At 44.8% G+C, this 24,327-nt stretch overlaps 1 protein-coding gene across 1 annotated transcript in view; it reads left to right on the top strand.

The window, feature by feature from the left end:
- Positions 1 to 6,934: 6,934 nt before the first annotated feature.
- Positions 6,935 to 24,327, top strand: part of LOC146195486 (uncharacterized) — a 35,791-nt gene continuing 18,398 nt past the window's right edge. The window contains exon 1 of the mRNA XM_084596247.1: positions 6,935 to 7,538. Coding sequence (XP_084452373.1) covers positions 6,948 to 7,538 — 591 coding nt within the window. The 5' untranslated portion in view covers positions 6,935 to 6,947. The remainder of the gene's footprint in view (positions 7,539 to 24,327) is intronic.

The following is a 24,327-nucleotide window of genomic DNA, read 5'->3' as shown; positions in this document are numbered from 1 at the left end:
CGCAGACTGACTTTCTGTATTTGTTATAGAATATCAGGGGTTTCTTTAATAGGAACCGTGTTGTCTGCAACGTCACCAACCTACAAAAGAAGGTCCAAGAAGAACTTCAATGATGCAAGCATATTACAAGCACAATGTGCGAAATATAGCAACTACAAAAAGCGATCATAACTGCGGTAACAGGAAATATCAGCCATTTCCCTCAGAAGACTGAAATGTGTTGTTAGGCACATGTTATGTTACTGCCGCATTTCGCACTGAATCCTGTGCGATCGAGGTGGCCCTATTTAAGCATTTCCTTCCTCAAGTCAGGCGACGTTTTGGAGCGGTAGTTGGCCTAAGCGACCATCGCTTGTCCTCTTTTTGCACTACATGTCCTGCCCATGCCCATTTCTTCTTAATTTTCCTAGAATATCGGTAACTTGAGTTATTTCTCTGACCCACTCTGCAAGCTTCTTATCTCCTAATGTTAGCCCTACCAATTTTCGTTCCATAGCCCTCTGGGTTGTCCTCAACTTAAGTAGAACTCTTTTGGTTAGCCTCCACGTTTCAGCCCCATAGGTGAGTACAAGTTACATGCAATTGTTGTATACTTTCCTCTTGGGCGATAGCGGTAAGCTGCTAGTCATAATCTGCGAGTGCTTGCCAAATGCGCTCCATCCCAATCTTTTTCTTCTTGTTATTTCCTTTCCTTGGTGCGGATCTGCGGTTACTACCTGTCCTAAGTACACATATTCGCCTACTAGGGTAACAAGCTGGATTCCAAGGGAAGGAAAGAGCGGCAGGGGACGGCAGAAAGTTAGGTGGGCGGATGAGGATAAGAAGTTCGCAGGGGTCAAGTGGATGCAGCTAGCACAGAACCGGGCTAAGTGGAAAAATATGGGAGAGGCCTTTGCCCTGCAGTGGGTATAGTCAGGCTGATGATGATGAGGTTGATGGTGATAATGAGTTGGCCCAGTAATCAAAGTATTGACCCGAATAATTGCAGCGACGATTAAGATATTTATTTCCCGCTTGAGTTCCATGGCTGTAAACAGGTACGTGCTGCATCGTTGTCAGTTCCACCGCCCCGTCGTTCCAACCAATTCCTAAAAGCAGAAACTGGAGAATACAGAATTGTGTTGTTAGGCATATATGTTCGTGTTTGCTGCTGCCGTTCCCACTGGTGGTTGCACCATTTTCCCGCTTAACCTATATCATTCGACCATTTCCGAACAAATTTGCAGAAGCTCGTTCATATTTTGACAGAGGGGCGGCTTCGCTGCCAGCTGACGGCGAGCCGCAACCTTAAAAACTGCACCACTGCACACAACTAAACAGTCCCCTTCTCCTCAGCCCTTTTCTCTCTTTTTTTCTCCTTAGTATTGATCGTTATCTTTCAAGAAGGGGCATCGTATAGAGTCAAACGCAAGAGGTTCTTCAACATGCAGATTTCGAGGTTCGAGCGAGCTGCACGAGACCGATTCCCTCCGCAACGCCCCGAAGACCGATCTCAGCGATCTCGATTCTGAATTTCTGGGCTTTCGCTGACATCTCATACCCTCGCGGCGGCTCAGATATTATGGACCTCGAGCACGAGCAGCGACTTCGGTGAATGAGAGGTGAGATGGGACTCCCTTATAAGCACAAGTTCTTCAAGAATCCGGTGATGAACCGCGACGAAGAGATTATAACTCCTTCTATGGGTGCGTTGGAGCATGGGGTTGACTAGTTATAGCGTAACTGTAAAAAATATCAAAATGCCATCAGAATCTCGCCAATGGTTTATTTTGAGCGGTGTAATTCTGAGTGACCATGACAGATCATGCTTATCTTTGAATTCTTTTTTGATTTTGTACTTATCGGCAGTGTAGAAAGAAACAGCGTTGACACCACTCCTTCACGCAGGCGCAGCTTAGCTGAGATCCCCAAATTGCGTACCACACCGGGTTGAAAGTATAAGGATCCGGAGAGAAATACCGTTCACACACGAAAATAAACGCTTCCTTCACTGATGATGACCTTCCAATGAGCTGTAGCCACTGTTTTTGGAGGTTGGCGTCTCGAGGCACTTTATGTAGAATGCTTTTCCTACTGTCACAGCAATACCTTCCAGAAACTGCACAATGTGGCAAACTATCGCTACTGTCCAGTCAAAACAATAATTTTAAGCTTCGAAAACTGCCTTCGCGAACTCAGAGAAGGGCACTCCATCCCAGAGCTGTCCTACGCCCGACCCGTACACGACGTAACACAAAGTCGTGGATGAGGTCTCCGTCTCTGAGGTACAGCGTGGAAACAAAACTTGGGACGCGGCGAATGGCGATGTGCGCCATATGCGACGATGAAGCAGACGATGAGTGCCCCACGGCGGCGCATCGGCAAGCAAGCGAAACAAAACGGAAGTTGCGGCGTGCAGCGTAAAGCAAAAGAGTAAAAGCACAAATCTGTCAGTTGTGACATGTCAGTGAGCGAGGCCCGTAGAGGAGGGGCAGCTTTTGCGCGTGCTAAAAAGTTCAAAGGAGGAGGAAAGGCGTGAAGGCGCAGATAGTCTAATTTTGAAGGAAAGTAATTATTATTCCAAATGCCGCATTTCAAAAAATTGTTGCGTGAAGATTATCTTACATCGACATTCTTACACCTACTAGGCATAGGGAAACGATATCTCAAGCTCTTTAGAGCTTCTTTAAGGGCATCAGAAAAGTCGCTTTCAAAGTCTTGCTGTCTCAGAACCCTTCCACTGTGTCAGAAATTACCATTATCTTCCAGCACGTCGACTAACTTCAATCGTGTCGCCACCAACATGACAATAGCAATGACGGCGTCCTCATTGACGGTAACCTGCGCTCAAATATGTATGCCATTATACGGTAGGAGCTCTCCGGTCAAGCAAGATTAGTTGCTGGAAGCCCGAACAACCCGTTAGCTGATCAAGATTTACAAAGCGTCGTCAGGGATGAACAGGCTGCTGTAGCCTTCGCCGTGGTGCCAGCCACGTATGCTACCCCCTCCCCCCCCCCCCCACGTTGTAATTGCTTCAAAATCATCTGCTCTATTTCATTCCCTTCGTCCTGTTCCGATGTGTGTGTCATGTGGCTCCCGAAGCCCCATGCTTTCAACCGCCCTGTTACCGACTATCTAGGCGTCCTTCCCGTCCGGTCTGCTACTACGGCCAAATCCGAAGTCACATTGCCCATGTCTGTCGCTACAGCCCGCAAGACGAACAGCGCAGTTATTTCATTCGAGGGTGTCTGCTTGCGCAAGCCTGAAAAATCTACGATGCCGTACTGCGCTTCTCCCGTCATTCTCCTTCGCCGCAAGGTTCCCAGTGTATATCCCGACCTTCTGGTTCTACCAGACGCCACTACCAATCGCCTTTCCGCCACCCGTCGCCGCTTAGCCCGCTCTCTCAATCATTATTCTTTGTGCAGAAAACTAACAGAAGCAGTATTGGAGAGAAAGGTGTTTCACAAATGAACTGTGGAATTCCTCCCAGAAACTTCTAATATGCTGAGAGTACTCATCAAAGGAGTATACGCCGAAGCCCTCATCGATACGGGTGCCGCTTATTCTGTCATTCATGAAAACTTCTGTTATTGTCTCCGCAGTGACAACGCCATATATCGTTCCCATCTCCGTGGAACCAAAGGTACTATCATAACACCTATAACAAAATGCACAGCACGCGTTCTTATAGATAACCAGTGGTGACCTGTTGTAATCCTTATCTTTACATTTTCCAAAGTGTTTTGGAAAATGTATCACCAACTCACCCTTTTAGTTATCCTGATGTTTATTTCACGCAGCTTATGTTCACAGGATCCTCCAGGATGTGGAGAAACGGCCTCAGCGCTCGTCACACAAAGAGACAGCTGCAAGCACAGCTTCAGAGCACCCTACAAAAGACCGTCAAAAGAGCTAATTACCGCACATAGACAACTTTGTGCTTCATCATGACTAGCCAACCGCACAGTGCAACTCTCGCCCCTGCTCTTCAATCTGGCCCTCCTGCCCATGCCCGGTCTACTCAAGCAAATGGACGACGTTGACCACGCTTTCTACGTAGACAATTTACGGTGTGGACTCGAGCCGCGTCTGATGCTTGGATAGAGGAAGTCTTGCAGAAGGCGGCAATGACCGTGAACGAGTACGCAAAGTCGTGCGGACTGAGCTGCGCTCCCCAGAGATCAGAGCTGCTTATGACCCAACCGGGAAAATCCAAGAAAGAGCTGCCGCCGAACGTGATCGTCACCATCGACGGAACGGCTATCACGCCAACACAGCAGATTAGGATACTCGGCCTACTACTTCAGACCAACGGGAAGGCACACGTGGCCGTCACAAAGATCAAGACTACAACTGAACAGATACTCAGTATGATTAGAAGGGTATCTAACAGAAACCGAGGCCTCAAAGAGGGCGATGCGATGCGCCTGATACGCGCGTTCGTCGTGTCGCGGGTTGCCTACTCCGCCCCTTATCTCCAGCTGACGAAAGCAAATAGGGACACTCTAAACACGATGTTTCGCAAGGCAACGAAGCAACCACTGGGCACACCCATATACTCGTCCACGCAAAGACTGCTAGACAATGGCGCGCACAACATAGTAAAGGAGCTCATTGAAGCCCACCTCTCTAATCAGAGAATCCGGCTCAGTCACAAGAAACACGGACGAGCCGTCCTACGCAAGATAGGATGGCAGATTGAGCCAGTACCCCTCAAGGAAGGCCTTCCGGAAGACTGGAAGACGACAATTCAGACCAAACCCCTTCCCCGGAGCATGACGCCGGGCAATGACGACGAGAGGCGCACCGCGCGGGCCAAATCCATAGTTCGGAAGCTGGAAGAACACCACAGGGTCCTCTACGCGGACGCCTCGCTCCGAAAACACAGTGACCGCCCAGAGGTGGTGCTGGTTGCTTGGCGGGCTAGTTGGTTCATATCTAACTTGTATTACAGCGCGAACCACAAGAAGGGACGACGACAGACAGAGTGAAAAGAGTTGGAAGTCAGCGCTCTTTTCACTCTGTCTGTCGTCGTCCCTTCTTGTGGTTCGCGCTGTAATACAAGTCGGAGGTGGTGGTTACGTCAAAAGACAGACTGATCGTGAGCGCGTTCATAAAGACAAACGGCCACGTAGTTGCAGAAGAAGTGGCCATGGCCCTCGCACTCGTACAGCCAAGAGTGGCCACCGTAGTCACCGACTACAGAAGCTCCTGCAGAGGGATAATCCATTCCGCGGCCAGAGCCCTTCTATCCAAGTTCAAGCCTCCTGGAAATGCCATAGAGCATGTGTGGGTCCCGGCTCCCTCGCATATAGCAGGCAACACCATCGCACAATACCATGCCGGAGAAATGTCAATCCGGGGCGAGCGAGCCGGAAGAGCTACCGCATTCAGTTACCAGCTTTCGGGAGATAACCCGTATCTACTGAGAGGAAAGGTGCAGACAGTCAGAACCGCACCCCAAACTCACCAGGCAACATCAGACGATCCTGCGTCGAGCGCAGGTGGGATTGCTTGCGCATCCCGTACTGATGAATGCAGGTACTCTGCGGAACACGATATGCTCTACCCTCTTTGTAAAAAAGAAAAAGGCACCCTGCCGCATGTTTTGGCAGAATGCACAAACCTCAAGACACCCCCTCCCGCCCTGCTTCCCTTCCCACCAATACCCCAAATCCCCAACCCCTTGAGCGATGGGAGACTTTGTTATTCAGCACCGCCCTATCCATCCAGCTCGCACTGACGGACAGTGGTCAGGAGCTGCTGGGAACATATGGGTCCCGCAACTAGGGAACCACCCCGTCTGCTGCAAGCATGCACCACCAAATTATTTCGGGCCTAATAAATGTTGATTCCTTCTCCTCCTCAGCATACTTAACCCGAATGCTCAACAGACTGGCCCCAACGCCGCTAAGCATTGCCCGTTGGAACCGAAGCAATTGTCAGTAATTTTGTAGCGCCTGATAATAGTGGAGCGCATGCAGTGTCATATGCGTTTTGCTGTCAGAGTGAGTGCAGTCATTATGTTCCCATGTCGCTGCGTTTCGCTTGTGGCTTCAGCCAAGCAAATTTGCACATAACATGGGTTGCTGTTTGCTTATCGCTGCAACGTGACGGCGTGCGATCGCTCGCAGCCTTTCAAGTTTGCATCAAATTTGACGTTTGAAAAAATTAAAAAGGCATAGCGACTGTGTAAGGATATATTGTGAATAATTATACCCCTCAGAGTTGCTCAGCTTCTCGAGGACAAATGGATATAAATAGAAGCACTCAAACTGCGCCGAATTCTCCAAGTGGCCATATCACATCTCTCTTTTCACGAGCTTGTTGTTCCCCGTCGATTAAGCTACACAGTTTACCAGACAACAGTGCAATTAGGCTGATCATTATTATATGCGGCTGAGCGACTATGAAAACGCGGCGCTTCATCGAGGAGAGAAATGCCCTAGGACTTATCTCTCATTAAAGTTGTTGTTTTTTTTTTCAGTGCTTCCTCGACACCACACATCATCTGAAACTTTACAAGGGGCAGAAACCACATAAGAATTTACATATTAACCGCGGCTGCTTGGATCTATATACCCAGCTCTACCTATCTGTCGTTTGTGGTGATCTTGCGCACGGAGATTTGCTATTGCGGTAAACTTTATTTTCTCGTAGCAATTGAGGTAGGTGTGATTAACTATTATATTCTGTACAATGGTGAACCCAGTCTGCACAAGGATTGGGGGCCTAAAGCCGCCAACGCCAGCACATACGATTCCGGGTTCGTGCATCGCGCACAGCAGAGCAAGGTATGTAAAGTTGTCTTAACTAATTTGCTATCATGCAGAACTTAATACTGCAAAACTTACCACGATACAAAAAGCGACCCCTTGCAACCTCTTGCACGCAATTCAGACGGTACGACTTGAAAAGTAATGATGCATCACAACAATGGGCGCGGGGCCATCATCGACACCATGTCTCACGCTCCGTGCTGTTACGCATTACAGGTGTTCCTGCCGTTCTTCCTGCTGTCCAACGCAACTTTTCCTCTCGATGTGCCTGATTGCCCGTCAAGCCGGACGCCACCTATGCCGCATCGTTATCTCCTGCACCCCGTCAACTGCACCGACCCGTTCGTGATTCCCATCTTCTGCGCATCATTCAAATTTACTGTGACGTCAACTACCACCGAAGATATAAGAAGCTTCCTCCGTGACAGTTCCTTCAGTGGGCGCGGGGCCATCATCGACACCATGTCTCACGCTCCGTGCTGTTACGTATTACAGGTGTTCCTGCCGTTCTTCCTGCTGTCCAACGCAACTTTTCCTCTCGATGTGCCTGATTGCCCGTCAAGCCGGACGCCACCTATGCCGCATCGTTATCTCCTGCACCCCGTCAACTGCACCGACCCGTTCGTGATTCCCATCTTCTGCGCATCATTCAAATTTACTGTGACGTCAACTACCACCGAAGATATAAGAAGCTTCCTCCGTGACAGTTCCTTCAGTGGGCGCGGGGCCATCATCGACACCATGTCTCACGCTCCGTGCTGTTACGCATTACAGGTGTGTAATGTTTTTTCTATGTACGCTCGAAGGAGCGACGACCGTTTCCTATTTTTGTTCCCGCGCCCACGAGTGCTGTGTGATATCGCTGTTGATTGTTTTTCAGTGACTTTTTTACTATTGTGTTCGGGTGACATTGAGTTGAACCCTGGTCCCCCGACCCGCTCCCAGTCCTTGGCTGAACTACCGTCTTTGCCTGATGATCCATCTGAGCAGATGAAAGTCATATTTCACATTCTAAAGGATCTTCAAGCTCGATCCGTACAAGCAGCAAAGAGCCAGACCGACATGGTCACCGACATAAAAGCTATCAAAGCCAGTCAGAAGAGCATTGAAACAAAAGTGGGCGCTATCGAAAAAAGGCTGGATGACCTGGAAGATAAAACCAACTCCCTCAACCAAATCGATGAGGTATTGGCTACCGTCGAAAGCACAGTAAAATCATTAACTACTGATTCGGCCTCTTTGCAATCACGGCTGACCGATCTTGAAGATCAATCAAGACGTTGCAACCTTATCTTTTATGGAATAGATGACTGTCGGGAATCGTGGGCAGAGTCAGAAGAAAAATAAAAACAGTTCTGGCTGATGTGCTTGACACTCTTTCAGATACAGCTTTCGAACGCGCTCATCGCCTAAGGCAGTACTCGCCAGGCAAACAGCGACCAATAATTGTTAAATTCTCGAGCTTCAAAGTCAAAGAAATGGTTCTTTCTGCCCGCAGACAGCTAAAAGAGCACGATATCACGGTCAATGAAGATTATTCACCCGCTACACGTCACGCTCGGAAGAAATTAACAGAGTATGCCAAAAGGGAAGCTGGTGGTGGTCCGTTTCAGCTGCGATACAACAAGCTACTAATGAATAAGAAATACTACGTGTATGATTGTGAATCTAACACCGTTAAAGAGCACACGCAGCAACCACCCTCAGTTGATATTCATCCCACTAACTCTGCTAAAGAGCACGTGCATAAACCCGCCTCAGTCGATGGTGATTCTGTCAGCTCGCCGCAGGGCAGTTCGTAGGAACGCGCGAGGGGATGTGGACGTTCGTCTTCACACATATCCGTTCTTTTTACTAACATCCGCAGTATTATAAACAAACGTGACTGTCTTAACTCCGCCATCGACACGTGTAGTGCTGATATATTAGTTTTAACGGAAACTTGGTTGCGTCCCGAGATTAGAGACAACGAGCTTTTTCTTCTCGCAAATACTTTCTCCGTCTATCGCTGCGATCGCGTTGGGAGACAAGGGGGAGGTGTTTTACTTGCCATCACGAAACGTTTCACTTCGCAGTGCATCCATATTAACACCTCTTTAGAAACTGCTTGGGCATGCGTCACATTAAATCATAAGAAAGTTATTATCGGGGTTTGTTATCGGCCTCCAACCTACATACAGAACTTCGTTAACGAATTACATGATGTAATCAACATCGTTTTGTCTCGCTACCCGAACTGTCCATTACTTCTGCTCGGAGACTTCAATATGCCAAACATAATCTGGTCCAACCCCGTCTCTACAATGCAACCACCTTCCACGCTAGCAAAAGAGTTTTTAGAAATGTGCGCCGTTTTTTCTCTCGAACAGTTGGTCACTAATCCAACGAGAACCACTCACTCTGTCGCAAATACACTCGACCTCGTTCTTACTTCCCAGCCCGACTTAGCTTCTAACATCACACACGTGCCAGGAATGAGTGACCACTCTTTACTTTCTTTTCAGTTACATTTCGCACAACCCAAACATGTCAAAAGAACAGTAAGTATCCGTAATTACAAAAACGCAGACTTTGACACGATTAATAGCGAGTTATGTTCATTTCTTGATATCTTTCTCAAGGGTTTTGACCTACGTACCGTGGAAGATAACTGGATGATGTTCGTTCAAAAGGTTGCTTACCTAACCGACAAGTACATTCCCATTCGCACTTTAACCCAAAAACCGGATGCACCTTGGTACAATAATCACATAAGACGACTATCAAATAAAAAGAAGCGATTGTACAGGTCAGCCAAGCTTTCATCGAGTGAAGCTCGTTGGAATGCCTATAAATTAGCCTCCAGCGAATACGTGTTGGCGCTAAAGAACGCCAGGAATAAATATCTATGCCACACGCTGCCTTCCATGTTAATTAATGATACTCAGAAATTCTGGCGCGTCATTAACCAAAAAGATAACGACACTATAACCCTCGTTGACAGCTTTGGAAGTGTTATACCCTGTAATCAAACCGCGTCCATTCTTAATGAAACATTCACCCGAAACTTTTCTGCAACCCGTGATGTCTTGTTACCCGCTATACCTTGTTACGACTACCACGATATGTTTCCAATCACAATAGACCCATGTGGCGTTGAAGCTGTGATTAATTCATTGCGTCTTTCCTCTGCTCCTGGTTGTGACCTGATTACTGTGAAATTTTTGCGCAGCACTGTTGTTTATTCATCCATTGTACTAGCAAAAATTTTTCAACAATCACTTGATACAGGACGCCTGCCCCTTGACTGGAAAGTCGGTAAGGTGATTCCACTCTACAAATCGGGAAACAAGCAGTCTCCTCTCAATTACCGACCTATCTCACTCACCAGTATCCCGTGCAAAATATTAGAACACATCCTACATTCATGTCTTGCAAATTTTCTCGAATCTAACTCATTCTTCTCCAGCTCGCAGCATGGCTTTCGAAAATCTTACTCCTGCGAAACTCAGCTCGCTTCCTTCACACATAAACTAAATATTATTCTTGATAATCGTTTAATGGCAGACTGTATTTTTCTCGACTTTTCCAAAGCTTTCGACAAAGTGTGTCATAAACTGTTACTTTACAAACTACAACTAATGAACTTGGATCGGAAGCTTCTTACTTGGATCGAATATTTTCTTACTAACCGTTCACAGTACGTGTCAGCCAATAATCATAACTCTCACTTCAACCCTGTTAATTCCGGCGTTCCACAAGGCTCCGTACTTGGCCCTCTTCTTTTTCTAATTTACATTAACGACTTGCCTTCTTCCGTTTCCTCACATATTCACTTATTTGCTGACGACTGTGTCATTTTTCGAGCAATAACATGCAGTGACGATGTAACCACGCTTCAATCAGACCTGAACGCTATAACTTCTTGGTGCAAAACATGGCTAATGGAACTCAACATCAATAAATGTAAATCCCTTCGCGTATCCAGAACTTGCGACAGCACTCCCACTTATTTTCTAAACCATCTTCCGTTAGAATCGGTACACTCATATAAGTACCTTGGTGTACACATCACTTCCACTCTTACTTGGTCTTTACATATCACACACATAATTAACAACGCTAATCGTATGCTGGGTTACATCCGCCGCAATTTCGCTAGAGCGCCTTCCTCGCTCAAACTTTTGTTGTACAAAATGTTAGTACGTCCAAAGATAGAATACGCCGCACCTATCTGGGACCCTCATCACGAGAATCTAATTCATTCGCTAGAAATGGTCCAACATAACGCTGCCCGTTTCATTCTTTCAAATTATAACAGGAGCGCCAGCATATCTTCAATGAAATCAAGCCTTAATCTGCCACCCTTAGCTACACGTCGTAAAATGTTTCGTATCTGTCTGTTCCATAAAATGTTTCATCATCCGCACTTACGTACTGAACTTATCCCTCCCCCGCATCACGTATCATCAAGATTAGATCACGCCTACAAAGTCGGTGTACCATTTTGCAGAACTAACGCTTTCTTTCAGTCCTTTTTACCTCGCACTGCAGCAGAGTGGAATCACCTTCCGGCACCAACAGCAACCATCAAAGATCATCAGCTTTTCAAGGACGCCTTAGCTAACATTGTATGATTAACCACATCTGTAAACTTTCGACAATTGGTCCATTTTGTTTATCTAATTTCTATTTATGCCTGTAACCACTCCCCTCTCTAATGCCAACGGCCCTGAGGGTACTTGAAATAAATAAATAAATAAATAAATAAATAAATCACTAACTCATTGCACCTGTGAAACCGTCGTTTATCTGTGCGCTATATTCAGGCTAGTAAACACATTACTTGCTAGCATATGTTGTCGCCTTGACTCTTTCCGCGGGACGTATTTCTGTTTGGTGGACGCAGGAACGGGGCGGTTGCCTCCGAAATTGTGCTGCACTACGTAAACACCGTGCATTGGGCAAGGTATTTGAGGCACCAATGTAATGTTGGAGACTGGTAAGCAGACTTCGAAGTCTATTTCTTATGGCAGATACAAGAAACGAGAATATACACAGGCGGAAAGTAGCCTTCGAGGACGAGAATTCTGGTCGCCGTGCGCGACCTTGCCGTGGTTGCCGTGGAGCCCGCACGAAAGGCACGAAGGGTGCGCGCGACACCGGAAGTGCAAGGAAAAAAGCTTTCAAAAACGTTTCCGTCGACTAAGCATCCTTATTTTTATTTTCCGATGATTAAAAGTTAACCAAAGATCAATTATCCTAGCATCAGCGATAGTTTAATGGATTCTTGAAGTTGCAAAGAAATAGACCAATAGTTATTAAAAAAACTACGTAGTAGCGTTGCAAAAGGAAGGAGGAGAATGGCAGGAGTGAAATCAAAGGCAACGCCAACTTTCAAGTGGGACTGTGGTACCTGCACTGCGTGTAGACGTGGGATATTGCGCTCAAATGGCACCGCAGCACAAGTTAGCGATTGAGATAGTCTGTGAGCAATGCTCGTGAGATTTAGAGCCCCTTTAAGCATATGGCGAATGCGGTTAGATTCCGTCGTAGCAGCAACGATGCGGCAGCAGAGGGCTCAAACGTCCTTGATGTACCAAATGTAGGACTCACCAGGCTGCTGAAGACAAGCGGTGAGCTTTGACAGCTCAGAACGACCCGACTGTGTGCCGAAACTTTTCCGCAGTTGCTCCATGAATGTTACCCAGTCAGAGTTGAGAAACCTCGTTTTTTCGAAGTCAGTCAAATAGAACACAGCGTTAAGTATCTTGTTAGAGGCATCGCAGCGGTTGAATGAACTGACTATGGTGTAATTATCAAGCCTGTCTTCCACATCGTCGCCGAGAAGGCCGGCAAAAGAGCTGAGGATTGCTTTGGCGGCTGGTTAACGTCCAGGCCGGGATAAAGGCATAACAGTAGGCGCCGATACCGGAAGTGGGCGGCTTTCTTTGCCCTCGTCCATACCGGAGGGCTGTGAGCACAAGCAAAGGCTGGTATGGAGCTCCTGGGTGAACAGTAGACTGGTTGAAGGAGGGAGGCTTGCAATACTAAGGGCACTTCCGCCACTTGTGAGAAACTGCTCGAGCAAAGGTCTTACTTCAGCCGGTATCTTGAACTCACTGCGTGATGTACCGAACATCGGTGAATGGTGACGATGATGCGCACGTAGAAATGGTGTCCCCGCTAACTTAGACCTCGTTTTAAAAACTTTTCATTGCCCTATCACAGCGAAACAAATTCAGAGATGTTCAGAGCCGCCTATGCCAATCTACAGTATTTTTTCGTTCCCTACAGTTGATTAATTAGTAAAGACTCATTAACAATTTTTTTAATTATTGGCTCGAGAAAAAAGTGCCAAAGCAATAGTTGCAGATCTCGAAAAATCGAAAACTACGTTGTTTTCATCAAACTAGCGTTTACGTAAAGGGTTATTTTAACCAGCCAAAAACATCGCCTTGCGCCGTAAAAAAAAAAAATCTTCCTTCTCTCGTGACTGCGGCGTCATTTTAAATCACCGAGACGCGTCCGAGATGACGAAACCCGCTTTTCTGGGCCTTGCTTACTACAATCAATCTATTTGTACCCACTTGGCAAATGACTTAAAATAACAGCTGGCCACGTTACAGCATTTTTGAAGGCCTATAAATAAAGCGGCGTAAGTTGTAGCATGATGAAAACGACGTAGCTTTCCGTTTTTCAGCCAAAATATACAAATTTGGGATTGAAACTTTCTGTCTCAAGCCAAGAACCATAGCATAGGATTATAATTGTTTTGATGAATGCTTGTAACTGCAGTGCAACACTGGCGGAATATATGAATGGCAAGATATGAGTTATGCAAAGATTATTCTTCATAATATAATATGAAGATATGAAAATGGCAATAAAGAGCCATATTATCAACATTTCACCTACGAGAAGCCTCTCACCAGGTTATTGGAAATCTTGCGCAGACAGTAACGCCAATCGGTTGTTTTCTGCACTGGTGATAGAGTCCCCTACCTGCCCATGGGAAGGAAATACCGACGACACTACGGCTGAGAACTGGCGCAGCAGTCGCCCTCCCCCCCCCCCCCCCCCCCCGTTTAGAATTTCAAATAATAAAACACAATTCTTTTCTTGTTATAATTCTATAATAACACAGATAAAAATGTCTAATTAATAAGTGCAAGCCGATTTTTCAAAATACCGGCTTTGGGCATTTAATGCGACGACTTGCTCTTTGTTAAGACAGTAAGATTCTTCAGTTATTGAAAAGCGGCTAGTATGATTGTCGATAGAAATATGTTTTTGTCGATCCTTAAAAATATTACCCTAAAGGAAAGAAACAAAGTTTGGATTTGATTTCTTTTTTAGAAAAGAAGAAGTACAATTGTTTTTTGGGGGAAAACAAGGAAAGAAACGCACACAAAGCAAGTTGACAAACCCAAGTGCTGTTACCAATAGCAGCATCAGGGCGGAAGGAAAAGTTGCCAAAAAGGCAAAATTCAGATAACAATATTAAAAGGGGCATGACGAAAAGCGGTAAAAAAAAAACGAAAAAAGAAATAAAAGTACAACGTACACAACCATGAGCACAAACCCAAATCATACAAATTTCTTGCGGAACAACTTAGCACCTACTACCCTAAATAAATTTCAATGAATGTTCAACTTTGAATATACAACACGTGTGCTTAAGCGCCATATTATTGATACATTGTTTTATCTGGTTTAAAATATACACTAAAATGAACTTCTTTCTTTTTATAAAGTAATCCTTGTATAACACAAAAAGGTTGCTCTGAATCTTGTTTTGTGACCTTGTTTTTGTTTCGTTTTACGTTGTGTAAATTTTTTCGCGATCTACAAATGAAATGCGTCTCAGTTTGCGCAATTACACATTACATTTATCATATTTTGATCGATATTAGGCTAGTATCAGGAATTGTGTGGTGTGTTGTTTTTTGCTATTGAACGTGTGAAAATATTTTGTAATTGTAGAGCAGTGTCGCGTTATATACTTTGTCTTATTAAGGAAAAAATTGGTATTTAAATATATATTCTGAGGCATCAGTCCGACGGACCGAGGCCTCGTCAGACCCGAACTGACTTTCAGGCATTCCTGCATCAGGCATTCTATTGGTATGCAGGAAAAAGTGAACTAAATAAATAAAGCAAGATATCAGTATTACAAATGACAAGAGCCTTTAGTAAACGGAGCAAACGGTGGCACCACATATGCCGACCATAATTTCTGGAGTCCCTACAGTGCAGTTGTGTACGGGGCTATGGGTTTGGTCAGATTGGCGATAAAGCTGAGAAGGCTGGTGTTTACATCGCTTCTGCAAAATGCCATGAATCTGCGGTTTCTGAACGGTTACTATAGCGGCCGTTTATTTATTTTTTTATGGCAGGCAATATAAGGATTCTAAGCGCCCCAAAGAAACAGGAGTGGAATGAAAGTGAGGACGCTTATTTCATATAACGCCAAAAAAGGTTTTTTGACGAAAAAGCAGCTTCTGAATGTTTTTGGCTGTCCCCCAAACGTGGCAGCAGTAATTGACGTAGCTGAGGAAGAGTGTATATCGAATCGCCAGTATTATGAATTGGGGCAGGCAAGTGAGGGAATGGAAATCGCCCAACACCTTAGGGAGCTTACAAATGAGGGAATTTATGTGGCAGTGCCGGGACGTATCTTGATTCAAGCGCACTCTTGAGCTGTCAGGTTAGGCCCGAAGAGCAAACCTCTTTCTAAATCTAAACCGTAACTCAACCTTGCATATATCATTAAACGCGATCGCCGAACACTATTATTGTTGCACTGTTTATCGCCTCCTGAGGTGGTCTGGGAAAAGGCAGCCATCGGTTGTGATTTTTTCAGTTCAAACGTGGACAGCAGTAGGCAACAGCAGCACTTCCACAGAACCTAAGCGATTCGCAACAATAAAGCAAAATTGCAGAAAACTCAGTTGTGCACCTCAGTATCTCATTGTCTGAAAGCGTACTTCACAGAGAGATATTCTAGGAACGGTTTGGTTTCGGCATCCACATAACGGAAAGCATTTGCGTCATGCCAATAACTTTTCTCCTCAGTGCCTTTGAGCAATTTTTGCAATAGAGAAGGTAGTGCAGACCTTCCTTGCACTATGGAGCCAATCCCTCGCGCAGCCTCATTTACAATGTAACTAAAATCTACAGGGGAAATTGATTTTCTTTTCAGTGAGTTGTCCGCAGGAAAATGCAAGAAATATATTCTTTTTCGCAGTTGGAGAGTTTTGCTCGCTAATGTTGTAATATATACGTATATCTCTTCGTCGATAAACGATGGATGGGTGGCTTAAGCCTTGTGATAGCCGTTTGGTCATCTCTGTTGCGTTTGAATCTATGGCTGCTTGAAGTTGAAATTTAAGTTTCGACTCTTTTTTAACTTCTCGGTTCAGTTTTGTTTATATTCCTCTAAGGCCCCTATTTCGGCGGCTATTACTTAAGAGGTTTGATTGAACCTTAAATACTAACAAACTATGATAGATTTTTAATATTTATGATGATCAGTTACACGTTCTTGAAAAGCAGATGATGATGTATGGCTACGATGTCATAAGGTTTTGAGATATAATAACGCTATAGTTTATAACAATTTGTCTCGTTCTTGTCAGCTCTCAGTTGAGAAAAAAAAAAAAATTTTCCAGATATTTATGGTGCCAATTTAGCAAATTTAGGGAATGTATGAATTACAGAACGCTTCAAGCCGCATTCCACGTCCTGACTAGAGGACACATTATATTGAGTGCTCCTCCGAGGACATTGATTTCACTGGCCGAGATTTGGCTGAACTTAAATCATCGTCTTTCCCACAGAAAACTAAGCTTCATGGCTGCATCCAGTAGAGCGTGTGGCGAAACCCGAAGTTCATTTATTGCGCTAAATGACTGCATTAAACATGATAAAACATGTAAAACCACACTACAGATGCGTATAGCCTAACATGAGATTAATCCCTAAATATTGAAAAGGTTTGGTTGGGGGTAGTACCAGATTCAGGAGCCTGTCAGGACTAAGTAGGGGGATGGGTGTTTTGCATCGCTGGTACTTTCAGCTTGTTCACACATAACTTACAACGACGGCGGCTAACTTCGGCAAATAATACTGATCTTGTATTCGGCACAACATGCCTGCAAACGTGAAAAACCAGATGACGACACATTGTCAGATACCTGTAGTATTTCTTCTCGCTGTTTTTTGGAAACATTAAGGAGATGAGTGGTTCGTTTGGGTGAGAAGTTCTTTACGAGAATCCCGTGGCATAAAATTATGTCCGAAAACTGCCACCTCATAAAAGCACGAGGCTAACCGGTCGTGCCTTTCAGATAATAAATTGTATTTCGGGGGCCCTTCAGGGTCCGATTCATGTAGTTGTGTGAAACAGCTGGCGTTTACCGGTCCCTGAAAAAGGCATCGTCGTATTTTTAGGGCGGCGTCAGGGAGGGGATAAGAGATAAGCAATCTGTCTTGGCATGTTTGCATTCAGACTGGTGGACTACAGAAATGTAAAATTCTTGAATATATGGAGTGGGATAGACTGCTTGACTACGCGTACTCTGCCCTGCGCAGGCAGTCATCAAATTCTCCTGTTCATATGCCAGGACGAGGTTGTTAAATGTCGATGGTGAAGCAGCCCATGCCGATGCTTCTGTATTTCGGTAGCGTATGATGTGGTCGACATCACTGCAGTGGAAACATTGTGGCTGGTGCTTCGCAGTCCATGAGCTTGAGGGTCATTCGTAAGCTTGGCAAGTGGCGTCCAAGTAGCGGCTTCAGGAACAGTTTATCTGAATCGAGGGCATTATAAACTCTCTTTGGAACAGACGACGGCGCAACCAACGATTGTTTATCGTTGTGGGTCCTTGTGTTGGGAGCGGCGCTTCAGGAATGCCCAGTGCCTGCTGAACTTCACGGACAACGTCCGCCAGTGACGCCACTTGAGTTCACATTGGCGATGGCAGGGTTCGGCGCAGTTCTTTCCGAACCACTTCCCGTATAACTTCCCGCCATTTAATGATAGCAGTAGGCATAGTGTGCGCGCAAACACCGCAGGTATGCACAGGGTAGTAATATTGTTGAGTCAAGGCATCGAGGGTTCCTTCGATGTTGGACACTTCCTTTACGAATTCGCCAGCGGTTGCCTGCGGTTTCCTTACGAGTTCGGTAAATGCGATTCCTTTACGTTTCGCATTAGAAAGTTCACTTTTTTACCCTCACCCATGTGAGCATCGGCTCGACAAACAAAGCCCTTCATTTCTTCGACGCATGCGATGGCGGACTCTTTGGGGCGCGGGAACCTGGACCGAAGAAAGATTTCGGTCATTTCCCTCCTCACGACGCTAGCGTATACCTCCGATAGCGCTTTCTTGAATGCATCCCATGCAGTTAGGTAATATACATGGTTTTCAATCTACATAACCCGGTACCCACAAGCGCGCAGAAGACGTTGCGAAGCTCCAGAACGTCATCCTAGCTATTGAACGCTGGCACTCACTCGTATTGTTCTTGCCACGTTTCAACATCTTCTCCCTGGGCGCCATAAAAAAAGGCAATGTTTGGGATGGCTGCATAAGACCTCGAACCGACGCTCCGGCTGGGTCATCGTAGATAATCGAGGCTTCGTTGCAATGTAGAGTGGGCGCTGAAAGTAGCTCGCGCTCACATGACAAGTCTTGAGTTCGAGGCTGTTCTGTGCATTGTCACAATGCCAGGCAGCACATCCAGTACATGTCACGTGGTTTTAGCAACGTGGAAAGGAACAGGCGTCGAAAAAGGCTGCACTTAAAAACGTTTTTCTGGGCTGAATTGCGCGGGCAAAAGAGCTAATTCGGTGCAGCGATAGCAGGAACCGCGCTCTTCTGTCGTGGAACTAGAAATACCTGTAGAATTTAGTACCTCTCAATATTACAGTGGGCGATAACTCATCGGGGTAACCGGCCAAATAATCCTAAAAATAGCTGAAACAATACGAAAACAGTTGTGGTCTGAAATGAGTTGGGAAATGAGAAAATTCTGCGCATCTCGCGCACGAATAAAATGATAAAGTCGCTTCTCGCGACAACGAGCAGGAACAAGTTCATTCTGTGAGCTACAATTAGTGTGACAAAGCCACTTGCTGGCGGCTGTCGAAAAGCACAAGTGAAGCTTGCCATGGTTCGCGCCAAAATTATAAAGGGCTACTGCTGGATGTTTTCTCGTTGTCTTGAAACATGTAATTTCTGCGGCATACAGTGACATGCAGCAATATTACGTGCATACTGCTGCTTTTAGCTTCTCATTTAGCCATTGGAGCTGCGAGGCTGTTTATTTATTTATTTATTCAAATACCGTAAAGGTCCTCCGGGGAGACTATTACATGGGGAGGACACACGAAGCACTTAGAAACAAAATACAAACACCATTTTAGAAGTCCTGTAGAAGAACGCTAGATTGCAAATGGAAACGAGTAAAAATGCAAACAGTTGAGGATAATGATACAAAAACAAAACAAAAACTGCTTACCGCGCAGATTAAGAATACAAAAACATCTGAAAGAAGGTAGTGGTATTCGAGGGAGCACCATAGAAGGATTATTCACTCTATGGAATATAAATCGGTGGTGTATAGGGACGTCAAATTCTGATGTGAGTATGTAGCATTTTGTGAAAGTTATCTGGGTGAATCTTGGTGGTAATACTTGATGATAGTTTATTTCAGTCACTTATGGTTCTAGGTAGGAATAAATGTGCGTAAAAAATGAATGGCATACCGGGCGATTGATTTTGTAGTGATGATCACGGCGAGGGAAAATGAGGCCAGGTGGCTCGTCGTGGTGATAGAGGTTGTGAAACAGAGATAAGCGAGCGTGTTTTCGTCGTGGTGATAGTGGATCTAAGTCGGCACTATTTTTAAAGATGTAACACTGGTCAATGGGGAATAGTCCGAAAAAATTAAGCAAACAGCACGGCTTTGCAGGGATTCAATGTTTTGAATGATGTAATCCTGGCTCGGTTCCAGATTTCACATGCATATTCAATTTTAGGTCTGATTAAGGTAGTGTATGCGAGCTTTTTTAAGTGTGAGGGTGCTTGCTTTTAGTCTTTGTTTCATGATTCACAGTGAGCGATTAGCAGTTGCAAGAGTAATGTTAATGTGGTGATGCCATTTTAGATCCGTCTCAAAATTTACTCCTAGGTATTTGTATATTGTAGTAAGCTCGGCGATATTGTTATCTATAACATATGAGATTGGAATGCGGGAGGATCGGAACGCGTGAATTACATGCACTTAGTTTTGGTATGATTTGGGATCATATGCTAGTCAGGACACCACATGGTAATCTAGTTTAGGTCAGATTTCAATTCTTGCTGACAGTTTCAGTAGCAATTTCACGGTAAATAGCACAGTCATCGGCAAACAGTCTTACACTGGTCGAGATGCAGTTAGGCAAATCATTGATATATATTCGGAAACGCAAAGGACCAAGCACGCTCCTTTGCGGAACGCCGGACGTGACTGGAATAAAAGAGGAAGTACAGGGGTTTACATATGTGAACTTGGTTAGGAATGATAAAAAATATTTTATCCATAAAATGACTTCTGCGTTAATGTTAAATGGTTTAGTTACGCTAATAGCCTGTAGTGAGGAACACGATCAAAAGCTTTGGAAAAATCCAGGAATATGGCATCGACCTGGTTGCCGACGTCAATACAGGGTAGCAGTCATTGGTAAATCCCGTTAACTACACATCGCATGAATATCCCTTGCGAAAGCCATGGTGGTGTTTGAAGGTTATGTTATTTTCTTCTAGCTATGATGATTTGCGAATGTATGATATGCTCCATTAGTTGGCAGACATACTAGTTAATGAAATGGGTCGGTAATTAATAGGTGATGTGCGATCGTCAGCTTTAAAAATTGGTATGGCCTTGTCTGTGCGTCAATCATTAGAAATTTGACCGGATGACAATGAGTGTGAAAAAGGTGCGCATAGAATTCCAGAAATACTTTGTGATGTGCTTTTTAATAACTTGTTGTTGAAAATAGCCTTGTCGGATGCAGACGACAATTTGCGACTATTAAGAAGTGACATGATAGCCGACGCGCTGATAGTGATTTGTTGCATAATCATATCTGAAAGTATACCTATGCTTGGGCATGAAGGAACGTCTTCGCGGGTGAATACAGACAAAAAAAAAAAGGAGTTGTTTAGTATCGGTTCGCACTCTGACTCGGGAACAGTGGCTCCTGCGTTATCAGTAAGCGTAACTTCTGGATGTCTGCAGGAATTTATTAGTTGCCAATTTTTCGAGGGTTGTTAGTCAGCATAGACAGTAGGTCATGGTTATAAAAGTGATGACGAAAGGATTTAATTAAAGCCTGCTATTTTTTGTCGCACTGCTTGTATTTAAGCCACGATAATGTGCGATTGCTCTTGACTGCTTGCCTGTATAATCGCCTTTTTCGTTGTTCAAGCGTCGAAGCAGCGTGTTGAACCATTGGGCAGAACTGCTACTTCTAATTGTTATGATGGGTATACACATATCAACAAGGGCAGAGAATACACTTTTGAACGCAGTCCAGTTTTGTACGACGGTATGGGACGAGAAGCCCGTAAGAACACGTCAGCAAACAGAGATAGGTCAGCATTCATTCGGTGAAAGTTAGTGATTGAATGTAATTCCGACTAAGCGCTGTGGATATCTAGAGACTCGTAGAAACGTCCCCTGGTATGCTGTTATCAGAGCATATGTCCGTGCTCAGCGAGGCTTGTGGGAAAAGACAGGAGCCCGTGGAGGAAAAGACAAGATTTTGTGCGAAGCAAGGCTGAAGAAACAAAACTTTTAAACAGAAGTTGGGATAAGGTAGCCTGAGAAACACTGAAGGTGTTCTGTACTAAAGAAAAACGTAGGGATTGTGCAAGCACATCTATTGCAATTCGTAATATGAAGAAACTTTTAGATAGACAAGCGCTTACTATGTGGACTTCTCGCGAGCATGCTTTGGTTCCTCCTGTATGGATTTCTATGCCTGATATTTATTTTTATCACCTGCGAATAAACGTTCGCAAGTTGCACTTGTACGCTCCGTTAACTGCGGTGCGTCCGCTTCGGCACCGCACCTCCTAATCGTAATCATCAACTGCCCCCCCCCCCCCCCCCAGCAAGCATTAATAATATTCTCATTTGTGACGTCAGTACCATTGTATGAGGTGAGGACTAAAAAATTAACTATCTCTTGGAATGCAGTAAGATGAATGTTTGCCAGTTCGGGGTTATAAAATGCAAATTCATCTCGAAAATTCAAAATGGGATTCCAGAAGAAATAAATTCTTGTTTTGCATTGTCATACTCATAAGCTTAGTACTTTCACATTGTTCACAATCGTTCGTAAAATCTTTTTCCCTCCCGGGGGTAGGGTCGAGCAACGATTGTGCAGCCTTGCCGTGTTGAAGAACGTTAAACTCCCGCAAAACGGCGGCGCGCTGTCTGCGTCGATGACGTGAAATTTGAACAAGAATTCGCGCCTTCAGTAGGCTCAAACATTTTATATGCTGTTCAGTCGAGCGTTTTCGGTGGCCAAGGAAGCTGTGTAATGCCACTGGTGTTTGAATTGCTATGGACGGAAGATGCGGTTGACGGTGATATGAAGGAAGCAGTATCGACGATCTCGTTGCAGAATTGAGCCATAAGAATTCCGAGGATGGGAAAGAGTGGACCCAGACCAGGTTAGGTTGTTCCACCCCATATATTGCCCAAGGTCCGCCCGCTTGCACCGCCACCGCGGATGTATTAATTGTCTTAGCAGCAATAAAACTGATACATTGACTATACTAAAAAAACACTCAAAGTGTATTTACCACTGTGTGAGAGATACTGAGTGAAAGCTGTGAAGCCCACTGCTTTTAGTTTTCAACACACACTCCCGCTTCGACTGACACTCCGTTGGAGTAAGCCACTCTTAAAGCCTCTCCTCAGGCGGATAATTTCGCAGCAGACACCGCTTTCGAATTGTGTTATACTCCTCCGTACTCCTCCCATCATAACTCCCTCTGTTCACGACTTTCTCCACTCTGCATATGTCTGCCTTCTTCTATGGCAACCCTTCTGCTATTTAGTTATGACCGCATTATCTCTATGCTGCTACCTAAATTGAAGACAATACAGTGAACTTTGTCAAGGAAAATGACACGTGTAACTTAAAGGCACAAGATGGGAACACAGTGGGCCACGGGACAAACGCAACTCACAAGAAAAGTTTATTGAATCAATCAGACTATAAACAAACATGATTCCAGATGCTTGCGTGGAGATTCAGTACCGTTTAACGCATCGTCCCTGTCTCTGGCGCTGGGGAATTTTAATATGACACCGTGCCAAATGTTTCAAATGTCTATTATCCTGCAACAAATGCGATTGAATGACATCTCAGTAAAAGCAGAACAAATGCCCATGGGCAAGGCATGTAATGAGAAGGCAAAACAACCGATCATTAGAGATATTTGATTAGATCCAGAGAGAAAGTAAGTGCAGCTGCGGTGGCGATAGACTAGCTACAGGTATAAAATTAACAAATTGCACAGATAACATGGCTGAAGCAAGGTCAGAAACGATTTGCCTTGAGAAATACACCACAGAAATTCGCCCTAAAATGGGCATATTTCGGGTGGCGGTAATGACTTCGCTGTTAAAATTAGGTTATAGGCCCGAAATCGCTGCCCATTTTGAATGATACGGAAGAAAATTAAACCTCACCAGCAGCTATCGGCTCAGCAAACAGGAGATCGGGTTCCAGCAAACAGAAATTAGATTCGTCATCTTCGTGTCGACGTAGAAATTCCAAAAGATTCCTGCGATGTTTTCTAGTCAAAAGCGGCTTCCTGTTAGCCAATTCGCTTTTGAGACCCGCAGCATTATCTTCTTCGGATAGATAAAAGGCTGAGACGAAGACAATGTTTACTGATATCCTTTACAGTCGTGAAGGTATTGTTGACTATTTCCGCTATTACCAGAATGTCTTTCTACCGCTTTTGTTTTTTTTTGAGCTTCTTTAATGCCGGGTGCCTCCCAAGCGGTTTTCTTTGTAATACCTCCAAAAATAGTGTTCATGGTCTCATGATGACGGCTCACCTTAGGGGAAAGCTGTCAGTGGGACATAGACGTTCCCAATCAAGCCGCTTTGTGGCGCCCATCTACCTTAAATATTTGAAGAATTTTTGGCGCGCATCCATTATGAAAAAAATATATATATTCCCTTCTGATTAAAACCTCGGGAAATTTCATTTGTGAAAAAGGACAATATGACGAAAAGATGTTGTGATATATTTTTTGCAACTCGAGATTCGCTGAAATAAACTGTGCACAACACGGTTTTTACCAGATCTTTCCCACCAATTTTTTCTGTAATCCGCGAAGATAAAAAGTAACCAGTTCCGAACTTAACCGGAGAAATTCGGAGCTCAGAATACAGAAAAGGGTGGTGAGGGTGTCACCTCAGTTGTGGTGGAACAGTGAACGAAAGCGAACAGAAAACGAAATCCTAATTTGCCGCTTAAAAACCGGGCCCCCTAGATGCTTG

The sequence above is a fragment of the Amblyomma maculatum genome, chromosome 3, assembly GCF_055883805.1.
Source record: "Amblyomma maculatum isolate TAMU_Amacu chromosome 3, ASM5588380v1, whole genome shotgun sequence".
NCBI classification, from domain to species: domain Eukaryota; kingdom Metazoa; phylum Arthropoda; class Arachnida; order Ixodida; family Ixodidae; genus Amblyomma; species Amblyomma maculatum.
Note: the sequence above shows the minus strand (reverse complement) of the source record. Positions and strands in the feature narration are given on the sequence as shown.